Source organism: Prionailurus bengalensis, chromosome A1, assembly GCF_016509475.1.
Source record: "Prionailurus bengalensis isolate Pbe53 chromosome A1, Fcat_Pben_1.1_paternal_pri, whole genome shotgun sequence".
Classification (NCBI taxonomy): Eukaryota; Metazoa; Chordata; class Mammalia; order Carnivora; family Felidae; genus Prionailurus; species Prionailurus bengalensis.
In genome coordinates, this window is record NC_057343.1 from 51495689 (window position 1) to 51512286 (window position 16598).

The following is a 16598-nucleotide window of genomic DNA, read 5'->3' on the forward strand; positions in this document are numbered from 1 at the left end:
AAAGCATGAGCTCCTTTGCTTGGATGGATAATATAACAATCTTTAAGACTTATAAGATAAAAAGGAGTATGAGCTATCTAATTGGAATAGTATCTCAAGTATGAATTCTGACATTCTCCCTTGAAATTACATACACAGGACTTTAACAGAAAAATATTTTTAAAACTATGAAACAATATAATTAGATGGATGATCCTTAGCTTCTTCTTTAGGAGATTATATGTATTAAATATTTTAAATAATACTGAAAAAGAGAAGCAGAAAAAATATATCTAGATTAGTTGATGTAAAAACTGGAACACAGTACCTTTCCAGCCATATTCCCTAAATATAATAAAGTTTCTTAAGTGAAGACTTCAAATGAAACAGCAAGAAAGAATAGACTTATATGGAAAGAACTGTATACATAGCTACATATGTCCACTTTTCAAAAATTTATGTTGTAGATTTCAGGAAGGATTTTAGAAATTATGAAGAATTTTATAGAATTAAGAATAAAGAATTTTTATAAAAAAAATTCTTGATCTTGGACAGTATAAACAGTTAAAAAATGGGAATTAGTTTAAAGGTAAGTTCATTAACAAAGGTCAGATATATTTAATTAGATTTAAGTTTCTTAATATTCCTTTGCACCATCTAAGTATTTTAAAAGCCTATTAAAAAATACGAACAATGTAAGCAAAAATTACACTTTTAAAAAGCGGTCCTTCATTATTTCTATTTAATAACAAATGTTATCAGCAATGTTTGTCTCTTAAAAGTTGATTTAAATTCCTACGATATTTAAGTAAATTATATTTTGAAGACTGATTTAAAGTGAGAGCCACCAGTATAATTTAGACACTTTAGAGACTGACAGCATACAATTTGAATTAAACATGGCTCCAGAACAGACTACTAATGAAGTAGAGTAGTAGTGAATAAACACTGAGATTTTAATTTAAGGATTGATAATGGGAGAGAGAAAAGGACATGAAGAAAACACCATCAAGCATTTCCCCTACTTAAGTATGAAAGTCTAGCTCAAGTTAGTTGCAATCTGAGCTACCAGAAATGAGCAAGCAGGCAGTCCCCAAGTCTGCAGGATAGACCAACACAATAGAGTAGGAAAAGCCAAAAGGAAATCTTGTAGCTAGGCTTCTTTCACATAAATACTTTGTGGAAAGCAATAAAGATATCAAACATGTGGTTTTATTTTAAACTGAATATCTCCTCTACATTGATGTCATTTTGCATTTTATTGATGACTTCATTATTTCATTTGCTCTGCAAGTCTAATGATGCTGTATTTGTTCTTCGAAATCAAATCCTATGAATTAGTGTAAATGACATTTTACAGTAAAATTATTTCCATGTAGGCTATCTTCTCCCTCCTACCCATCATCCCACTTGTATGCTACTTGCTGACAATATGCTGATTTAGAAGGAGTCAGGATCATATGTGTAGAAAAGAAAAGGAATGTGTCTGAATTTTAGATGAAATCCAAGTATAAATTATTCTGAAATAATTATTGTTTGGATCGTCCATCATGTTGGTCTCTTCTAATACTGCAGACAAAACCAGCTACACACATTTTATTTCTTTGGCTTGGGTTTTTGTTTTCCTTTTTACAACTTTCTGATTTCATTATACATACCAAACCCGAATATAGCCTATTTCACATAATTCTAAATTAACTAAGATAACATGGCTAAACATTCAAAACCATGTGTATGTAATAAAGCTGACATGTAATATTACTTAAAACATTTTGATTTTAAATGGATCATTGTGGAAGGTTCCTTTTTGCTCATTAACACTACTATTAATAATAAGTGAATGATAAAAACAATAGTTCTTTTACTAGATACAGTGTCATTGAATTTATGATGTGAATTCACAGTGAGTATCTTTAAATAGGAGCAAATAAGCAAAAACTACAAACATAAGCTAAAACTGGTAAAAATGACACTCTAAAAGAACACCTCTGCAAACATTTTGATTGTTAGTTTTCTAGGAACAAACTTTAATAAAGTTTTGTGGGTGAACAGTAATAAAAATGGTTCAAAGAGAAGGTAATAAAAATAATAAAGTTGGGTAGGTAAAAGACTCACTTTCAAACACCTACCTTTATTATTTCCAAGTCCATAATCAAATCCTTGGGCACTGCAACTTGCCCCTTTATTAAAAGCTTGCACTGAGAAAGGGCTTGGAGGAGGAGTCTGAGAATTTTGATCCAGAAGAACTTGTTCTATAATAAAAGACACAGCTATAAAATTAGTTTCTTATATGCTACTCCCCTATTCATAGAATGAAGAGAAAGTTGCCAAGAAATACTTTATGATGGTTAGATTTTAAAACCTCACATTTAGATTTGATAATAAGTCTAACAATTAGGTCATTGATACTGACAAATTATACGACAAATCTTTGTTTTCATTATCAAATACACAGTGAAACTTAGAAACTGGATATGGTCTTATGAAGCCAATTTACTTTCATTGTGGCTGGATACATCATTGAATGCATACTAGTATTTTTGGACCAGGAGCTCCAATTTGTGACAGATTTATACAAGAGCACTTTATAAAATAAAAATGGGTACCCTATAAACCAGAAATCAAAATATTTTGTATATTAGCACTCAAATAGAAATGTCTAAATATATGCTCTTTTTTTTCCTATTTGAATGCGAATATACAAAATATTTTTAGTTCTGAATGTAAAAATTGTGGAAAATTTAACTTTTAACTTATTTTTACTTATTATATAAGGACATTTCCTCTAAATTAAAGGATGATAAATCAGGTTACATAGAGCTATTCACACATGCTCAAGTCAATAAATGTATCGTAATTCTTATTTCAAGGAAAAAAGGCAAGTATTTCATCCAGTTTACAACATAAATTAATAAACTAAGGTATCCTTTATTATCAATGAGATGGCCATAAGACCTTGTATGATATAATACTAAAAACACAAATACCGTAATTCAATAGTCATATTAATGCCAGCTAAAAAAGGGCAAAATAAAATCTGTCAAATGCAAGGTAAAAGGAGAAAAAGTATCTATTCTATCAAAACAACTTTACAGATAATGAAGTCTTGAGTATATTTTTTAGAAATCAAGATCTCTTCAAAAAGAAAATGGAACTAGAAAATGTGGTGTTTTCTTCCACTTGCATTTTCCTTTCACTTACATTTCTAGACTTTTTTCAAGAAGTCAATCCCCCAGCACTTCCCTTAGGCAATAGTGTTTAGTGTCAGATATTTCAGCAGTGGAATAGGTTTTCTGGAAAATACTCAGGAACACTAATCTGAATGGGAAAGACAGCATCCCTCTCACCCTCTAGACTCAGAATGGTCTCAGCATCAAGTATAAGGACTGTTTTTAACCAGACCAGTAACTTTGCCTACTAGCTTTATTTGCAAATATCAAAGACCTAGAAATAATTTTTACCAAGAGCAAAGTTTTGTTGTACTTCTACTACCTCATACAAATTACTATAGTGCCAAATCCTCTTACTTCCACATTAAATACAGTTACATACTAATATCGACGAGCAGACTATTTGGATACAACATCAACTAATCGTAGTGATTTTCAGGCACTAACTTCTTAACACTTTTTCCTGATCACCCCAGGTCTTACGTTAAAAACTTAACATCACTTTATATAAGAGCAAAGGACCATTAAGTGTTGATAGAGAGAAATTTAAACTTCTCTTACACTGCTTTTAGGGTTGAATATCTTACTTAGCAGAAATAATATACTAATTTAAGAAGCATTTTAACTAAGAAGAACCGTCTACCTTCTAAGTATATAGAAATAAAACTCTCCATTTAAAACTCAGTCTTCAGTATAGAGGGCATTTTACATTTTAATCATAACAGCTAACCTTACCATCTGCTAGTTTTATGTTATTATTTGTTCATTTAGATTTCATATGGAACTTATAAATTATTTTCATTTTGTAAACGAGAAAACTGAAGCACAGAGACATCAGGTTAACTTGGCCAAGGTTACACAACTGAAAAGCTGTGGCGCTGGTATCTGTACCTTAGCAGTCCAGCTCCAGAGTTCACTCTTACACTTAAGCTATATTGACAGTTAAAAAAATAATTAAGCTAGGAAGTTACTTTGATAGTTACCCAAACCATTCTCATATTATTTACCTATGTCTTATAAAAAGCTGACCTCACTTTATGTATTTTCATTTATATCAGAATATGCATATATAGTGGAAATGTTTAGGAACTTCTGAATATGTAATATATATATTAAGTATATTATAAATGGGAAGGTTATTTTGTAAAATGTCTAAGTTTCATCAAATGAAGCCGTTCTCATTCTCACAACATAATGAAGAATAGGTATACCAACCCAGAACATTATTTTACAATCACATCAGCTGTGATTACGAAGTGTGTCTGTAAAGACAAGGGAAGTAGCAGGTTCTCAGATTCTATTCAATGATTACTGACACAGAGTAGTGTGCTGTAATGAGCACAGCATCTCAAACACAAATGCAGTTTCTGGCTCAGGTAATACATCTGCCATACATCTAGCTATATAACCACAGGCAAAAGTCATTTCAAATCCATGACCTTTAGTTTCCTTACCTGTAAAATGAAAATTATAGAACTTATTCAAAGGCTTATTGTGGGGAAAAAAAGGAAAAATGTTTAATGTATACTGTTAATACAGTAAAACCCTGGTTTATGAGCATGATTGTTCTGGAAACATGCTTGTAATCCAAAGCAGTCGTATATCAAAGCGAATTTCAAGAACCACTGGCTAAGTTGTGATCATGTGACATTCGGTGTCAGGTACTACTTGTATTGCAAGACATCGCTCATTTATCAAGTTAAAATTTAGGATAAATGTTTGCTCGCCTTGCGGAACACTCACAGGACAAGTTATTTGCAACCCAAGGTTTTACTGTAGTCTAAATGTACTCTGTCATTCATGAAGTTTCAAACTTTTAAAAGGTCTATTTATACTTATGGCCATATTGCCTCCTGGATGGTAAATACTATGTATTTATTCTCTGTTGGATAAATATGCATGTTCTTTCATTTATCTGACCTTTTCCTATAAATTTTAGGATTTGGAAGAAAAAAATCTATGCTCGACTTATCCACTTATTTTGATGCCCTAATATTTTTGTGATTCAACTTGTATTTATAAAACTTAATATGCAATTAAGTGCCAAAACTGTTTCAGAACTAGAAATACAAAGAGTAAAAACCCTGTGCCTGTCCACAAGGGACTCACAATCTCGATATAAAGAAATAAAAATTAACTTCAGTATGATATCAGTTTTATTCTAGCGGTAAATATAGTTCTTTAGGAACTTAGGATTCTTGACTCTGTAAGGATCAGTTAAAGCTTCACCCAAGTGATGACATGGTCTGAACTTGGAAAAACTATGTTTTTGTCCCAGGAGAATGAAGAGAAGGGGACAATAAAGAAAAGTTTTTATTAACTAAGATTACTGAAAAAGATGAAGTTGAAAGCTGAAACTCTAACAACAAAATAGGAACCCCCCAAAAGATGCTATGCATTTATCCAATGCTCCTATCCTGAGACAAAATTAAATCAAATGAAATTGCCTAGGAGAAGTACTATGATTGACAATTTGAAAAGTGAACTTCCATTTAGTGTTTAAAAAAAAGGTAAAACATTCAATCCTGGACTGGCATAGAATAAGGAGTCATACAAATCTACATCAATGGGAAAAAAAAGAAAACATAGTTTGCAAAGATGGATTCATATGTTTCACATTTTCTTTTAACTCTCTTCGTACATGTGCTGAGTACCCATTATTTTCACAAACAAATTTTAAGAATTGTAAGAATTTTTAACTTCAGTTTTTCTCTTTACTTAAAAAATAAACACACAAAAAAGTTGTTTACTTCTGCATTTCAAAGGTTAATCAGAATAAATCACAAATTTAAGCCAACTTGCCATCTTCATGTCGAAGGTATTGGTTTCCGCCTCTGTCTCTAGCTAAGGACCATGCCTCTCCTTCATCACTCTCACAGAACTCTACCATGCTGTTCTTATCCAGCTGCACCCACGCACCTTCAGAATTGGTTACCTAGCACATAACAAAAAGCACGATTGATTGGCTTGATTCTTTCAGGGTACTCAGGCTGAAAACCAGCAAAAAGTTTAAGTGTTTGAATAGGGTAAGCATTCCAAAAATTACCATGAAATTAGTTTCTGAAATTAAGACCACAGCCTGAGGTAAGACAGAAATCAATAAAAAGTTCTGTAAAATGCTGCTTATTTATGACTTCAGTAAAAATAATAACTTTTAAGGCACAGGACAACCTCTAAATAACTTTACACATTACCCCAAAACACGTGGCGCTCTCTCTCTTTTTTTTTGTTTTGGCACCTAAAATATCCCAACATAGCAAACTATTATTTAGATTGGTAGTGTCTATAATACAACTTGAAAATGACCCTGACACTGAGAAATAGCATGACACACTACATCTTCAAGCTCATCAGCTGAGGCAAATGCCACCATTAACTAAAAAGTTTTATTTGCTCAGGACTTCAGTGAGACACATAAATGAGAACAAAGAAATGAACTCTTTGTATATGTCACATCTCCATACCAATTCATAGTAAATATTTTAAAGTGCTGTTAACCCATGACATCATAGTACATTTATAATAATGAAAGGATATATGTACATACCAAACATTCATATATACAATACAAATCATTTTGTTAATATAAATACTGTTTTCAGAAGGATAATTATGAGAATAAAATTACTTAAAAAAGAAGCACAGAAAAATGATGTTAGTAGTATTTGCATTACAAGTAAGGATAAAGAACATTAACGTTTAAAAACCTGGGATGGAAATGGCAACCTTTGGAAGGAAGAGATGCTCTGGTATTATATTAAAAAGGAATAATTTAGAAGTCATGAAGCTACAAGAATCCATACCTCTCCCACTGCTTTGACTTTGTTTCCCAGAACTAACATTCCAATTGGGATACCTCTAAGGTTAGGGCAGCTTCTGATGTTGTGACCGGAAGGTCCCGTCTTCACTACCTTGTACATGCCTGGCCCTCCTCGCAAGAACGGCATATCTTGTTCTTGCATTGTTGCTTCCTGTGGGCAGCAGGAGTTTATATCTTTGAAAAAGTCATCAGTATTAGTTTTAGGTTCCTGAAAATTTGAATAGGAAAAAAAAATAAACAAAATACAATCTATTACCACTTTCAACATCCTATTATTAATAGCTTTTACAGCAAGTCTTTAATACTATCAAATAAGAGAATACATATCCAAAAATAACTGAAGTATACACATTAACATGACTACCAAAGAATCTTTTAATGTTTCAATGCTGAGTAATATTTAAAAGAAGAGAAGAAAATATAGCAGAAAGAGCGAATGAACCTCTGGCTTTTGCCCACCACAATTTAAGAAATATATAGTACTTGATTTTATTTTTATTTTTTAATGAAATATTAAACAGTAGGAAAAACAAAAATAATATACTCTGTGAACCACAACTGAATAATTTTGAGTCATTATTACTGCATTGCTGTATGTTGGTACAGGTTAAAAAGTCTAAATCCTCATTTCCTTCCACTTTGTAATAATTACTTACAAATAGAGAAAACACGTGTGAAGATTCGAGAAACTTGTCTATAAACAGGATAGCAATGACAAAAAATGTGCATAAAATATAGCTACATCTTAATATTTACTAGGTTAAGGATAAATATAAGAATGCTTATAAGATTTTAACAACTCATACTTCCTTAATGTAATACAAATAAAGATGTCCTGCTAGATCTGCTAGGCCAATACTAAACAATGATATATTAATGCTATTAACAGAAAAAGATGATTATGCTTTTAGAGAGATTAATATCAAAGATGCATTTTTACATAAATACAATGCATTTAGATATAAAAGAATCACTTCTAAAATGAAAGAAAAGGACATGCCCTAAATTTTCTATTGAATCTGAATGAAATTGTTCCCTATGTGAATGCAATAAAGATAAATAATAACCTTCTCATATTTGCTCTTTGTGAAGGAGTAAAGTTCCACACTGGGGGCTCTTCCATTGTCATTATTACTTCTTTAAAACAGATTTAAACTGTACTTTTAAATACAGTAGTAAAGACTCTACAAATTATTTTATGTTTAAATATAACAAAAGATGACCCTAATGGGGCACTTATTTAAACAGTGCATTAAAATTAAATTAATATTTAGTAATACCATAAACATGGAATAAAAATGAAAAAAACACTAATATACTATTTATGCAAGATAAAATACTACTAAATAGCTCTATCCCTCTAAGTAGTCTCATACTAAAGGGTCTTCCTTTCTATAATAAAAAATTAAAAATGAAATTCTTAAGTTAAAAAAATGTAGATTCAAGAATTCTGTGTACCTGTGACTTTAACTCAGTATATGGTCAGGGAAAATTTTTAACCCACTATTAACCTTCACATAATATTCTATTAATTTCATTGTGGTGATGAATAACTTTTAGGTGTATAAATATGTACTATGGACAATATTTATTTACATTTAATATAATAATACTTGAAAAATGTAGATTTATAATCTAAAATAAACTTAAAATATGCATTGTACACACCCATGCATATATACTCATAAAAACTTACATATGAATAAAGAGTGTGCTCAAAATGAAAATGGAGGGTCAGGTCTAAACTTTAAACTGTGCTACTACACTAACAAGGTTTTCAGTAAACATTTAAAAATATCTAGTTGTGAATAACCAATTTCAGTAAATACATCAGGCTATTTCATAGTTGGAAGAGGCAAGTTAGTCCTATTTACAACCATTTTTTAAAAAATTACATGGTATGATGTCAAAAATAACAAGCAAATATTAGTAGATTTAGTGAAAAATCAATTTTACTGGTACTCACTGATATATTTAGAGCATTTAATTAAGTTATAACAGTATTTCCAAACTTTGGTCATTCAGCAGAACACAAGAGACGAGTCTTGGCAAAAACGAATAATAATTGCAAGTTGTTCAGCGAAAGGCAATATATGAGAACTTTTATTAAAATATTTAATATTTTATTGAATAAAGAAACTATGCAAATTAATAACTGTTAAACAAAGTCTATCCATTTTTTTTTATAGTGCAGAGAATGAAAAGAACTGACAGACAAATAAGTCATAGAAGTATGGTTGCCATTCTCAAAGAACCCTAATATACATGCTTTAGCCAATACAGAAATGGAAGACCTGGGGACCAGTGTAAGAAATGGATGAAGTGCAATGTAATTTTTTTTCTCTTTGCATTCCCACCCCATCCTCAGATGAATATCCAAAAGGGCATTGTGAAAAGCTAGGGAAGAAGAGAAGAGCCATGGATTTGGGACTTTCCCATCAAAACAAGCAAGCTGAGAAAGCCAGATGTGGATGTAATTATGGGAGAAGCTAGTCATAAATTAAATACAGCAAATTTGAAGTCACATAAAAGTTCAAATTAAACTAATAATACATTCTTTGACAAAAGCAGAGGGAAAAGGATTACCAGGGAAACTCAATTGTAGCACTTTGTGTCGATCTTTTTCGGCAAAAAGTCTTTCATTAACCTTAAGCAAAGGCTTCAAAAGATAGAAGGCAAAATTTGTTATACATGCTGAAATACCTGAATATTGTTTGACTGTTCCTTACAGTTAACTCACCTGGGGAAAAAAAGCTTTGGAAGTCCATGAAAATACGTCCAAGTCCCTGACTCCTTGGCTAGCATTAAAGATACTCTGAGCGACAAAGTTTAAGAAAGAAAAATATCAACAAAGAAAGGGAACAGGATATTATCTACAGAAGATGTGTTCACAGTAACAACATTGTTCTGTACTCTAGCACCAGCACTGTGATATTATTTTACTACAGGGAAACTGAAGCCACCTGAGTAAACCATACAGCAAAGAAAGACTGATAAATAAGTTTTTGTCAAAAGCTCTCCATGGATATAGTGTGTCATGCCATTTACTAAAATTAAGAGCCAGACATTGGTTTAAAGCTTAAGACAGTCAATGCAAGCAGGAAACCTTAAAACTCTTTTAAATGACGACGTATCTGTTCCAATACAAGCCAGATTTGTTTTATGACAGAAAACAGTCTGCTGTTTTATAAAGAAAAGGTAAATAATATAGATTGTATAGATAGTGCAACTATTATTATGAATATTAATGGCATGGAGAATCTGTGAACATTTCCACTTTTTAAAATACAAAAAACATCAAGAAGTCAAAAATCTAGGTCATTTTTCAATCTCCCTTTCTTCTCTAACTGAGGAAAAATCATTCAGAAATGTTACTGAAAGCTGTTAGCATATTTGTTAAGAAAAGTACACAGAAAAACATACAACTTGAATCTTTTCTTAAAAGACAGGCCTAGTTTTTGCTATCACCAAGTTTAGGAAATGCATAGAGCCTTTACATCTCTATGTTAAAATCTAAAAATATTCTGTTAAATAACCAACTCGCAGCAGCAGTCCTAGAAAAGTCAACATCTTCACAAAATGTCTTAATGAAAATTTAAGTGATATACATTTTACATAATATGCTATTGAATATATTTGATCTGAAATTAAAATCTTCCCAGTGAGTAGCAATTACACAATTTTACTGCTTATGTAAATACTGTGATAAATGGTTATTTTGAACAAAAAAGAGGACACTCAAAATGTTAATAAAAGCTTTCAGCATCCAAAACTTCAACACAAAAGAAACAACACAATTCCCAACCAATTATAAGCCATTTTAGATAATGACAATTTAATATTCTTTAACCCTGTATTTTCCTCATGTATTTATGTATGGAAAGATGCAGATACACAACCACATACATACACATATATGCTAATTCAGAGATATAAGACATATAACAGTCAGAAAAAGGAGTTCCTAGTAATGTGCCTACAAATGAATGCAAAACAAAACCAAGACCAAAAACCAAAGCCCCCTTTCATATTTAAAAATGAATAGCAAATAGGGTCCTTTCTCTTTATGTGAAGTGGAAACATGATGAAAGCATTTTAAAATGCTATTTTTTTGGGGAAAAAGATGTCTTTACTGGTTCATTCATATATATAAGAATTTTTGAACTATGTGCTCAAAGGTTTTTCTCCTTCACAGAAAACAGTGGTGCAGACCTTTTGACATAAAACAATATTGAGATATTCTTTAGCATTTTCTATTTTTTAGCAAAATTTTTTCTATATTAAAAGCAATGTAAAAAGCATCGTGAAAAGCAAGGCAGATGGAGTTAGTGATAAAGAAGCAATATGGTGATTCACAATATTTGAAGCTTGTACCTCTCTTTTATTTCCATGTGCAAACAAGTGTTTTGAGTCTGAGTACATGAATTAACAAGTGATATAACTGCTAACCATTGTGATAAATTGCCAATCAAATCATTTTTGTACATGTTAATTATATGTGGATTCAAATTTGACACTTGTTTGCTTTTCTCAATTTGTAGAAAATTCCAGTAAACACTAGTTTACTACTTTTAAAATACGGTATCCAAATAAAATTACATTTATCAAATACCAAAAATGCACCAGATAGAAAGCTGGAGTTTAAACATAAAATAGACTTGCACGGTTTTCTTTAGAAAATTTAGGCAAGTTTAGTCTAAAGACATGAACATGCATGAAAATAATAATATCTCCAAAGTCTCAATTTCTAATTATTAAAATACATAAATTAGCTTTCATAGATTAATAGGAGTACCACTATATGCAAACACACACACACACACACCCCTACAATAATCTAAATCATTTTATACTCAAAGACTGTTTTAAAGGCAAAAAAGTTCTATTAGGAAAATTAAAAATTAAAGCATACTAAAATCCTAACTAAATTAATGATCACAAAACTGCGGATAATTTTTCAAGGCACAGAAGATCAAATAAGTGAAAAATATTCATTGTGAAAATACATGACCAAACACGCCAAATGCTCACGCAAAAAAATGCTTAATAATTCTTTCACTGTGCTAGACGAGCACAGAGTTAAGAGTTGCCATTTTTAAAGAGAAAAAGATAAAATGTCTCTGAAAAATTAAACACAGGATACACAAAAACAATTATTGTTATTTTAATTGCCTTAATTTCATTCTGTTAATGGTGCATTAAGTAAATACTTAGTATTTACTAAGGTTAAATAGTAAAAACAGATTATGCATATACATACACCAATCTATTAACATAACAAAACCAATCAATTCGGGGTATGTTAAAGCTGTGGCTACCAGGCATCATCAGGTAACCCAAGAGAATGAAATGGGACATAAAATGTGAGAAACATTTGCTAATTTTACCAATTACCCCAGGTAATGCTATCAGAGAGATTACCAAATGATATTTTCCCTTCATCTCTCCTCCGTATGTTCCGGTCCCTAAAATTTGAAGAAATCAACCTACTTTCTGTATGTGAACATCAATCAGCATATGGAGGAAGGAAGTGGTTTGTATAAATGCCTGGAGATGTTTGGACACATGAGCTGTTTCTCCAAGAATTCAGATAATATAGTCATTATAAAGATATCTTAGAATACTTCCATCCAGGTATCATTTACTCTCCTTGATATACACTCTACCACTCAACCTTCACAATGTTGGAAGACCTCATTTCTGACAAAGTATCCAAAGAATTGGGCCTAGAAGTTTCAAATCACTAATATCTCCTATCCTAGAAGTAAACTCGTTTTCCCCCCAAAATGTAAGGTCTATTCCAGGCATATTTTCCCCAATGTATGAAACATTCTATTAGCTTACATTCTGTAGCTTCCAGATCTTTAGAATTTTAATTTAAAAATCAACATTTTATGCCTTCTGTCTTCTCAGACTGACCTACGTCACCTTCAACATGTATCACAGTACTCATCCTCATTCAACCATTAAGGTTATGAATATTCACATTTACTTAATTTGGGAGTTCTACTAAAGTGGTATGATTTTTATAGCTATATTTACTTTGTCCTTTTGTGACCGTATGTCTCCTTATCTATTACTTTCTACTTGTGATTTTGAGAGAGTAGCTATCTGTTGACACTAGAAAAATAAGAATGATAAAATACATGACATCACAGGTCACAACAAAATTAAATGAGAGAAAAGTAAATGAGAAGAAGCAGCATATAGGTGATAGGAATTATTCTGAACAGTACATCATACCAAATGCCAAGCATTAAAATGTAGTATTCAACAAAGTTGAAAGCCTACAGTGTGCAAAATATAATATTTAACATTTTGGAAGAAAAGAATATGAGTTAAGAAGGGATTCTTAATGAGTCCTTAACCTTAAGGAGCTTAACAAGAGAAGTAAAAGGTATACAAATACAAATGGGCTGAAGGGAAGAAAAACAAACTAAATATTATGGGTAAGAAGTAGAGCTCTTCTACTTCGACCTGAGAAAAGAGAGGGAAACCTAATTTCCCCAGTACTTATGTGATTCCTACCCCCAATCTTTTGCTTTGTCAGCCCTTATCAACTAGTTTTCAGTTCCCAAACACAGCAGGCCTCCATAACTTTGGACATTTGATTCTTTGTCACTTTTTCCTGACAACCTTTCTTCAAGACTTTTTCCCTCCTCACATATCACCTAGGTGAAGTCATTCTGTAACTTATTACAATGCAACTTAATTATTTGAATGTGGCATGTCTGCCATATTATACAATGAGTACTCCAAGAGCAAGAACTGCACTCCCATCTTATTGATTTCATATCCCTTCCCTCCCCCTCTTCACTCAATGCTTACTTCCCATCTTAGTATTTGGTACGTTAATAAGGGCTCAATAGTCCTTAAATGAACAACCAATAAATTAGTAAACACAGCATTACTGGGAAGTACAGAGAAGACAAATGTCAACAGAAATTTCTGAGCTTGGTCAACTAGGAAAATTTAGTAAAAAAGATAGGAAAAAAATAGGAAGGGAAAGCATCCTAGACAAATGAAACAACATAAAGACTCCAAGATGTAAAATTGGACAGTGTGTTCTAAAAAGGGCACAGTGCTCTTCTTCTCCTTCACTTTTTTTTTTTTTAACATTTATTTATTTTTGAGACAGAGAGAGACAGAGCATGAACGGGGGAGGGTCAGAGAGAGGGAGACACAGAATCCAAAACAGGCTCCAGGCTCTGAGCTGTCAGCACAGAGTCCGACGCGGGGCTTGAACTCACGGACCGCGAGATCATGACCTGAGCCGAAGTCGGCCACTTAACCGACTGAGCCACTCAGGCGCCCCTCCTTCACTTTTTTTAAGAGCACAAAGTTCTAACAGAACACCAGCACCTCACAAAAAAGGGTCTGCATTCTTCATATTTATCCCTGATCTTACCGTTGATCAAAAAATATTTTAAAAAATACATAGTTATATATAATATGAAAAGTCAATGCTATTTATCTGAACTAGAGCATTACTAAAGTGCTAAAACAGAGTGAAAATCACATTTGTACTAAGTGAGGGTTACCATCAATTCTTAGCAAAGTAATGAAGTATTGTTAGGCAGGCTAACAGTTAGCTACAGTACCTGTCCGCAATGACAACACGAGTACAGAGCCCGACACAGGGCTCGAACCCACAAACCACAAGATCATGACCTGAGCCAAAGTCAAACACTTAACTGACTAAGCCACCCAGGCGCCCCTAAAGCTTATTCTAAATAGGGTTACTTATGGTGATTTTTTAAATAGTTCATCAAGTATTTACTCAGTGTTCAAATTTCTAATCCTCACCCCCACCATCCCCAACAGTTTGAGTCAAGATTCAGATAAGGTACACACATTGATGTGAATGCAAAATTATTTTAACTAGAAAAGGTTGAAGAGGTAGATGTAAAGACTGCAGAAGGCAACTTTTTGGTATTTTTGTATCTTTTTAAGTTAGTGGCATCCATCCTTGGTTATTTCTAATATTATTTTTTATCTCTCTGCATTCTCTGTCTCTCTTTACTGAGGACTGTTTTACAATTATTAGCCATAATTATAGTTGATTTATTCATAAATTGACTCAAGGAGAAAGGGAGAGTGGGTGAAAAGTGAATGTGTTTTTTTCCAGTAGTAAATGTAGTAAGAGATGCAAATGAAGAGGTAGAAAGGTACATTTATTTAGCTTATTTGTTCCCTGAGAAGGTGAGATAGAATCCTTATTCCTTCCATCCCCTATTAATGTTTGGCCCTGCGGAGTAACATATTCCTTATGTTAGGGGCCCTCGCGGATCCCTACAGACAAAACCTTGAAAAATGAGCCTGTTCTCACCAATGCCAGGCTGACTGTGTGAGTCCTCATCTAACACCTGCACTGAAGCAACTTTATACCAGGTCTGTTTGGAGCCCTAGGCCTGTTAGTTTTATCCCCTCTATCATTTTTGGTTACCACATAAAATATAAACCCTCTGTCATCTACCTGTTCTAGTATTTTTATACTAAAACTACTCTATGCTTCTCTAGGAACCAGCATCAAACTATTGCCATTTGTCCCCTGACTTTGTATTGTATCTAAGAGGACCCCTCCCCCAATGGTAAACAAATTCACTTTCATCTTTAATCTTGCCAGTCACAGTGTTGCCATCATCTGTGTCTTTGGTTTGATGTGGATGATTGCCCAATTGCTGAGACTTTTAGTTCTTAGACTGAGGCAGTTAGAATGACTGTCACTTCCACTCTACTTCAGCTACCTGCTCATGGCCACATTAACGGGCCATATCATTCAGTAAAACGCTCTATGAAATCAAGTTCAAATATTCTACTTTAGCACACAAACTGCCTATCCTTCTAGTTCTTTAGGTAGACTGCACTCCTACATTGTTCCAGGATTTTATTCTGCCTCCAAGTCCCTTGGACCTCCACTTGTCCTTTCACGTTTCTAACGGAGGCTGGATTCCATGGTTGGTGATCTCAAGGCCTCTTTCATCAGCATCTGAAATCTTGTCCCTCTTTTTCTGTCACAGCAGCCCAAAATTCCAGCCAGTGCTATAATCTAATTTCTTGGCACTTTTCATTCTGGACACTTAGGGCTATGGGTGAGGAAGGGCATCCAGAATGGATACATCCAGTGGTCTCTCTGGGTCCTTAGGGACCACTAATCCAAAAACAAGTAGTTTCTCTTCAGATCCATCAGTTTCTCTTAAAGGCTATTCCAAACCTTGACTGCATTTCTAAACCCTCTAATTTAACTCATTTGTTTCAATCTCAACTGATGCCTTTCCTCTCTTCTATTTTATAAAAATCATGCTCTTCTTCAACCTCTTCCTTTTCCCCCTCCATCCCTAAAAACTTATCTACTGCCATACATATGCCCTCCCCTCCCTCACAAAACAACTCTCCAAATGAGCCCTTAATTCCATTTTCTCCTCCTTTTTGGTTTTCAAATGTCTTATCTACATCTGTATTTACCCCTTTTTACTGGCATCTTTCTTTTAATTTGTAAGGATTTCAAATCACCACCATCCTTAAAATAAAGGAACTAGAAAACCTCAGCCTTATCAATGATACCAGGCTTTCTGAGTTATTTACATTAAAATAGAACTCATGTCATTCTTCAGCATAAAAAAAGGCTA

General features: G+C 32.8%; 1 protein-coding gene across 19 annotated transcripts in view; it reads right to left on the reverse strand.

Annotated features, from left to right (window-relative positions):
* The window catches only part of MYCBP2 (MYC binding protein 2), a 286735-nt gene that overhangs the window by 63691 nt on the left and 206446 nt on the right, over window positions 1-16598 (reverse strand). For 10 of the 19 annotated variants that reach the window (XM_043580894.1, XM_043580937.1, XM_043580992.1 and 7 more), the window contains 4 exons: window positions 9710-9784; window positions 6953-7177; window positions 5952-6084; window positions 2109-2231 (listed from right to left, as the gene is read on the reverse strand). In XM_043580894.1, coding sequence (XP_043436829.1) covers window positions 2109-2231; window positions 5952-6084; window positions 6953-7177; window positions 9710-9784 — 556 coding nt within the window. The remainder of the gene's footprint in view (window positions 1-2108; window positions 2232-5951; window positions 6085-6952; window positions 7178-9709; window positions 9785-16598) is intronic. The other 9 variants (XM_043580959.1, XM_043580920.1, XM_043580876.1 and 6 more) reach the window with 3 other exon arrangements.